Below are 7,986 nucleotides of genomic sequence, written 5' to 3' on the forward strand. Positions count from 1 at the left end.
ATCACACCATCTTGTTGACTAAACAGGTTTTTACAGACTCAAATCGTCACAAGACTTTAATGGAAGCTATATTAGGTCTAAGGGCACAGTTCTATAAAGTTTGGTGTTCATCTAGTGTATATATTGTTAATGATGATAGGGTGTAGAAAACATTTATGTCTACTAACACATTGTAAAGCACATGATCCTTTTGTAAGAGATTCTAGAAAAGGATGATAGATTTAGCTATAGAAATGTGATGCCCATAGATCTTTTCGAGCAAGCTTGGTTACTATCACAAAAAATTAATACCATTTTGAATACTAATATCTTTTTGTGGTAAAGAGGGATCAATCCTGAGGCCTAAGTATTTCCTAGATGCAATGTTGGGATGTGACCAAAGTTTGAGCAATACAGTGAAACATGAAGATATCTAAATACCATTTAACGGCACACTAGTTCACACATATATGAATTCTTGTTTTTAATACGCAATACTAGACACAGTGATTGCACATTCAATATGCAATACCTATTGAGAGTGATTGTACATGTATGATGTATCTTGCTAACACAGTCAATTGTTACATTTTGATTAGTATGTTGTGCTCTCTTCAATGTTATGCGTTGAGGGGGCTTTTATAACATTTGTCACATCTCACAAAGAGACGGTCCCAAGACTAAAATGTCAATCCAAGGGAGCAAGTGACTCAACTAGGGCATGGATGCATGCCACAAGGAGGTTGTCAATATCTTGTTTGAGCACAACACACTCCGTGGAAATAGTCTATAGACAAATCAACACCAAAATTGGCAGGCACATTGCTTACTAGTTCAAAAACACTTCTAGACTAACAAACCTCAAAATTTCACACTAGAGATAATTATAGTTTTCTCCAACAACAAAATTGTAGGTCATCAAATCTGGTGCTAGACACACCTACTAGGTGCTCCTAAGCACTAGGAATCTAATGCAACTGAAACAATGCTCAAATAGTGAGATGTCACCTGGAAGGTCATGGGAGTCGACACTCTGATCTCGTAAAACGCTTGCGGTGTAGCTCGGGGGATGCACTATATAATCATGTTAATGTATAATGTGAGTTCAAAAGAAGGCGTTTTAAAATGCAAAACTTTTAGGCAATTTAACAAGATACGTTAAAAAAGGAGTTTTTATATTCAATTTTGGAAAAACATCATAAAAATAAGGGGTTTTTATTCATTCATACATGTTAAAAGCGGGGTTTTTTTGATACCTTGCAAACGCACGTTATATAGGGGGGTACTGAACGGTGAACCCCCAAGCAATATAGATATCGACGTGTAGAGCTCCTCAAGGCTAGTGCATAGATGCTCTTGGCTTGTCGATATAGTAACCGTGCAGTGCGATGCAAAGAGATGAAATATTGACAGCAAGAGAGTGCTCATGATGTACAGAGAAACCTTATCTCTTTACTAACAATAATAGAACTGCCCTCCTTCAAAACCTTACAAATTTTCCTTTTATACCCTTGCTAAGGAAGGGTCTTATATGTACAAAGGCTAAAACGGGTTCAAAAATAAGTGACCTATCTAGGAACTTATCTAACTTATGATATAGCTTGGAAGCTCATGGCCTTGGATTCCGCATAAATAAAAGGTGAACAAAGATCTAATGGTTTTCTGTAGGAGAATTATAATCACTTTCTATTACAAAGGTTCAAAAAACCTTTCAAGCATCTCCTTCTCTTTAAAAATCATCTATTGTTAGAACCTCCAACACTCCCCCCCTCCTACTTCATGTCATCCCTAACATGAGTCAAGGTCTGGGAGTAAGGAATCTTCTGTCAAGATCTTTTTGTCTTTATGAGGAAAGTGAAGGTTGGTAGTTGTTCCAACTTTTTCTTGGGTATTCCTTTTGTGTCGTTCTACATAGCTCTTGTATAACCATCACATCACAATAGCATTTTTAGTAAATTTTGTTGCATTTTCCATGCCTCTATGCATCCATTTAGCTTGTCCATTTTGTGGCTATCTTAAAGTGACTATATGATTCATGCAGAATGCACAAAAACTTTGGCTGAGTGGTTTGGCTTGAACCAACGTTTTCATCATTAGCTATAGATTTTTTGAGCTTTGTATACAAGTTCTAATCCTCTTTTGAGTTTTGACCTCATAAAGGGGGCTTAAAGACTCTTGTCAAAGTGGTTATTGAGTTGAAAATTTTGTTGGGTGTGCGATCAACCTCTATGGGAAAAAATCACAATTTTTTCCTCAAATTGGATATCTCAACTCTGATTGACTTCAAGCTTTGTGGACATGTTTTCCATGATGTTTTAAGGGTATTGAACCATGTGTACCATACATGTGGCCTCCCATGGGAGATTTCTACCACTTTTAGGCTTCTGATAAGGTGAAACAAGTAGGTTTTTGGCATTGGGTAAGTCCAATACATTTATGACTTCATAGGCATTAGTTTCTGGGTTAGGGTAAAACATTGGCTAAAACAAGATGTGGTTGTTGTTCAATATGAATAAGGCAGAGAAAAAATCGTCATTTTTTCCTACTTAGCACAAATATACAATTTTTCAGTTATGGCATTGATGCCCTTAATCTTCAAGTCAAGTTTGGTCCTCATCTAACCGAGTTATGCTCATTTTGAGTCTTGACCAAATGACCTCTAGTTAGACTTTTGAAAGATCATGTCACTTCATAGATTCTTCGTGCTTGTATCCTCCTTTTCTTGAAATTTTCCTTGCTTTTGTTGGTTTTTAATAGAAAATCAAAAACACAATAGAAAATAGAGAGAACGGTAAAAATAAGTGAAAAACTTTCTAGAATATGTACATAAGTACTCACACCTAAGAGCTCATATCTGACATTTGTCCCTTAATCTTGATATACTTCATCTTCTTAGGGCATTAAAAAAAAATATTGTCAAAATCAAACGCAATTACAACACCAAAATCGATATAATAATTCCCTTTTCTCATATGATCAAGAGGGTTCGTATTCAGAATTCTCCCCCCCCCCCCCCCCCCCCCCCCTCCCCCCCTCCTAAGGTAGTTCTCATGAACGATAGTGAGCCATTAGATTTGTGTTGTGCATGGTCATCAAAGCAGTGCCTTATGCAAGGCCTTGTAATGTGGCCCTATGTATGCATACTCAGACAATGCATGGAAAAACTAATGTTGTGTGAGAGGTGGGTCTTAAGCTAATTGCTTAACGACATTTGACGAATGAGGTTTGACCTGGTCTTACATTAATGAGCACGTACCATGTAGCAAGTGTTGTAAGTGGGAAGCATCTGTTGAATTGATGAAGGTTGAAATTGCTTCTTGGTTGGAATTTGTGTGGGAAGTTTAGGATGACACACCATTATATTGGGTTCTAACTTTGGCAAGTGTTGTGGTGTCTTTGAAGCAATTCTACGGACTGTGGTCGACATGGGTTAAATATGACTTTTTGGTTTTGGAATCCATAGCCTGTGCGTCAATTTCTGAATGGTAATTATTTTTTTAGGAACCCATACCTATTTGTATTTGACTACTTGTGTTTTCTTCACCTTTGAAGTGTGAATGATTGGTGGTGGATCACGCTTGGTTGCTCGTTTTTCCTTTGTAACTTTGGGTTAATTTTGTGGTTGACTTAGTGCTTGCCAAGATAAAGTTTTCACTTAACCTTTTGGAACCCAAATGGAGCTTGCATCAATTCTTTGGGTATCCTTTTGTATCCATATTTGTTGCCTTGAGGGTGTTTGGTGTTGTGTTGGTGTGACCTTGGCATGTCTCTTCTGTGGTACCCAAAATTTTTTGGAATATTTGACTTGAGTGGGTTGTTTTGATGTTCCTGAGTCTTTGATGGTTGACTGAGGATGTGTACCAGGTAGAGCTACTTCAAGGGTTTGTACTGAAGGGAAAAGACCAACTGCACATACCCAATTATGGTTGTTAGTAGGTTTTGTAGGTGTCGTTTCTTGCATGACAATTGTAATGTTTTTTTGTGCATCTATTGCATTGAAGATATCCTCTATTAACTCCTTCGTTTCTTTGTCATCATCTTTGAAGAGATACGTGGTATCTTCCATGGAAGAAAATGTGACATGTCGTACATGATTTTTTGTTGTAAAATACACTTGGTTTTCTGTCCAATGTATGTATGCCTTGTATTTGCATTGCCATGGTGTTCCAAGTATTATCTGATTATTAGGGTAGTGTAGAGGTAGTACAAAGAATTTATGGGGACATGGTAATCCTTGTATGTGTAGCATGAGATCCATGTAATCAGGGACAGTACAGAAAGTCCCATTGAATACTATGAACTTCCGTTCCAATAGTTGTAGGACCAAATCTGGCATTGTTTGAAATGGTATTCAAATGTGCACTGGAATCTACTAGCGCATGAATAAATAACATATTGGCTCCTAGCTCTGTTGAGATGTAAGGATCTAAACCATCTTCGTCCTCCTCGATGCTCGTTAGCTGGTAAATGTGAATAACTTCTTGCTTTTTGAAGTCCTCTAGAAATTATTTTCTCTTTGCTGCTTGTTCTTTGGCTTCTTGTCGTGCCTATTGAATGACTTGTCATGCTTGTCATTCATGTTCTTAGCTGCATGTGCCCTTTCAAGCATATGTTGATTCAATCGCAAGTGATACTTTTTTAATCCTTAGCCACTAATCCAATTGGGAATTTCCTCTCCATCAAATGTAGCAAGTTTTATGGCCCCACTTGGTGATATAGAATGAATCACGAATGGTCCCATATCTCGCTTTTTCAATTTCCTTGTCTTTTGTTTAAGAGTATCTAACTCTCATGTATCATCATTCGGTATCCCTTCATAGTCATCTTGTTCTCAAGTCCAAACCTATCGACGTGTAGAGCTCCTTCAGGCTAACATGCAGATGCTCTTGGCTTGTCGATACAATAATCGTGCGGTATGGTGCAAAGAGATGAAATCTTGATAGCAAGAGAGTGCTCACGGCATTCAAAGAGATCATATTTCTTTATTAATGATAACAGAACTATCCTCTTTAAAAACCTTACAAAGTTTCCTTTTATACCCTGGCTAAGGGTCTTATATGTGCAAAGGCTAAAACTGCTTAAAAAATAAGTGACCTATCCAAAAACTTGTCTAGCTTATGATACAGCTTGGAAGCTCATGGCGCATTAATAAAAAGTGAAGAAAGATCTAATAGTTTTTTGGCGGGAGAATTACAATCACTTTCGATTACAAAGGTTCAAAAGACCTCTTGAGCATCTCCTTCTCTTGGAAAAGCATATGTTGTTAAAATCTTCCACCAACAAGTCTTTTGAATAATCTTCTAAGTGGTGGAGAAGAACAAGATTTCAATCTCCACTTCATCATGTGCTCTCTTTGGTGTTTGCATGCTTGCAACTTCTTAAGATCTCTCCTTCTTCGTCTAGTGACATACTAAAGGTGAAAAGGACATGGAAAAGAGATATATAGGAGAAGTGTATGTAGAGGTAGGTTAGTTGAAAAGGTGCACTAGGTTAATTTCTTTGTGTGTAGCATGCCCGATGGGTCCACCTCCAAATATGTAAGTGTAGCAAGTGAGTTCAGTTAGACAAAAATTTACAAAATTACACGTACAAGAGGGGTTTAAAAGTAGAAAACAGAAAAGAAATGTAGATTTATAAAGGAAGAGGGGTCTTTCAATTCATGGTGAAAAGAGTGTGTGTGTGTGTGTGTGTGTGTGTGTGTGTGTGTATAGAGGAGTTTTATAAATGCCACTTGAATGCACGTGCTCTGGATATTTTTGAAAGATGGACCCCTTGGGTAGCGTGAAAGCTTGGAATCTTTGGGCGGTTCAAGGCCACTTCCAAAGGCAAAGGTTATATTGCTATGTGAACAAAGTGACCTTATAATTAAATAAAAGACAAGTTTGCAAATGCGATTGGTATGACAAATCCATTAACAAAAAAAAATTCTACTATTTGCAAAAAGTTTACTAGCAAGAAAGTTTGAATTCAAATTCATAATCAATTTAGTGGAATGAATTATCAGAATGGTTGCTAGAAGGTTGATACGTGATATTTGTGAATACAAGCCACCACACATTTTGAGAACAATAACCACTTGAGGTACTAAACAACCCCCCCACCCCCCCCCCCCCCCCCCCCCCCCCCCCCCCAAAAAAATGAAGGTTCAAACCTTCATAACTTTTGGTATGTGTGTTGAAGCACAAGAGAAAGAAAACTAGCTCCTTGATCACATATATTCTCCAATGTATGAGTCATGAACTATTTGTGTTTGTGTTGTCAAAAAAGCCAGAGTGTTGTGGCCTCATGAGCCTATCCATGACACAAAGGTCAGAGTGAGGGGTAGTATGAATCTAGGAAATGTTAGAATCCAGGTGAAGTGCACAGAAAAAAGAATAAAAAAAGGGTAATCTAAAACAAAGTGCAAAAGTAGCAATGCTCTAGAAAACCTAAGCTTACTATAATCTCGCTTGCAAGTATTGAAAATTACCTTTTAAAAAATTTATTGAATGAGAATTCTATATTTTTGTATTTTTGTGCAAGTACTTTTACCATTTGGTGATAAAGGTTCTCCAAGTTTTTGAAAAGAAATTTATTTGAGCACTAAAAGGTAGTCAAATGAAGCCCTTTAATGAAGTAATATTCCACCAATAAAGAAATGCGGACAAATATTTGTACCCCTTCTCCTTCAAGACTGTCCTTAGTTGTGGAAGACGAACTCGTATTTGAACCAGAAGACGGTGTTGCCAAAGGTGTCGGTCTTGGCGCCACCGAGCGGGGTGGTGAAGGCGTTGCCGGTGACGAGCTGGTAGTCGCCGGTGCCGCCGGTGATGGGCTTGCTGCTCAGCACCCCGATATCCTCGATGCCAATGGCAGAGAAGCTGCCCTTGAAGTAAAGGCTGGTGCCGTTGACAATGAAGGTTTCCGCCACGAACACGCGCCCCCCGCCCACCTGCGAGACCGTGTACGTGCCCTGCACTCGACCCAGCAGCTCCGACTTCAAGTCCTTCTTCTTCAGCAGCGGCATGTCGAAACAGTAGATATCTCCAAGCTGCACTGCCGCTTGCCGAACTGCCGCTCCCCCGCATTGCACCGCATTATAACCCTGCGTGCTGTTGGGCCCCTTTATCACCAACACATTGTACACCTTCAACGTCGGTATCTTCTGCTTCTTCAGCTTTCGCGCCTCCGCCGTCTGCTGCCCCGGCTCTACTAGTAGCGTCGACGCTAAAACAAACGCAAGCAACATGACCGCAAGACTCTTGCACCCGGCCATGATCTCTCTCTCTCTCTCTCTCTCTCTCTCTCTCTCTCTCACACACACACACACACACACACAGACAAGCTCCGGTCAATCAGAACTCTCCCTTCCTCTCTCTCACACACACACAAGACCTCTCATGAAGCAGCTTTATCTCTCTCCCCCCCTCCGTTCAGAAAACAAGCAAACACCCACAGACACATGCCTCAACACTAGCACGTCTCTCTCCCTCTCTCTCTCTCTCTCTCTCTATCGCTTTTGCTGCATTACTAGTCGAAACGTGCTCATCTGCAGAGGCTTCAAAAGGCCGTCGTACACACGCCATCATAGAGCATATCCAAAGAGAATAGTTGTCTTTTCATCCAAAGAGGATACATATTACACAGTTGCAAATTTTCAACCCTGCATAAGAAACTGTTGGCCAATTATTCGTGAATAGCCTTGTCTGGGCAAGACAGCTGGCCTTTTTTGTTTTCTTGTGCGCACCATCTAGCAGACTAGCAGAGACTTTACCAACTCCCATTTGCGAACTCCGTTTCCTTTATTCTTTAAATTGTCCGTCAAGCTTCCAAATATGGGTAACCGACATCCTTTTTTGCAGCAGTAGCATGCAAACATCGTTTTTTGCAGCAGTAGCAAAAAAAGATGTCGGTTACCATGAGCGCTATCACGGTCACCTAGAAGCACTTGAATCCACACAAGAAATTTTCTCATGTAGGAAAACGGAGTCTTTTTCCCTGTTTTTCATACAATGCATAGCATCATGA

General features: G+C 39.5%; 1 protein-coding gene across 1 annotated transcript; it reads right to left on the reverse strand.

Annotated features, from left to right (window-relative positions):
* Positions 1-5,100: 5,100 nt before the first annotated feature.
* On the reverse strand, positions 5,101-7,449 carry LOC147434467 (uncharacterized). Its single transcript, XM_086490920.1, has 2 exons — positions 6,637-7,449; positions 5,101-5,506 (listed from the first exon to the last, which is right to left on the reverse strand). Exon 1 carries the CDS (start codon positions 7,232-7,234, stop codon positions 6,659-6,661), a length of 576 nt encoding a protein of 191 aa, XP_086347046.1. The 5' UTR covers positions 7,235-7,449; the 3' UTR covers positions 5,101-5,506; positions 6,637-6,658.
* Positions 7,450-7,986: the final 537 nt, after the last annotated feature.

The sequence above is a fragment of the Adiantum capillus-veneris genome, chromosome 19 (assembly GCF_014529385.1).
Source record: "Adiantum capillus-veneris isolate H3 chromosome 19, ASM1452938v2, whole genome shotgun sequence".
Taxonomy (NCBI): Eukaryota; Viridiplantae; Streptophyta; class Polypodiopsida; order Polypodiales; family Pteridaceae; genus Adiantum; species Adiantum capillus-veneris.

What these genes read in the sequence shown, in the direction of transcription:
- LOC147434467 (XM_086490920.1), bottom strand. Translation starts at nt 7,234, where the DNA reads ATGGCCGGGTGCAAGAGTCTTGCGGTCATGTTGCTTGCGTTTGTTTTA.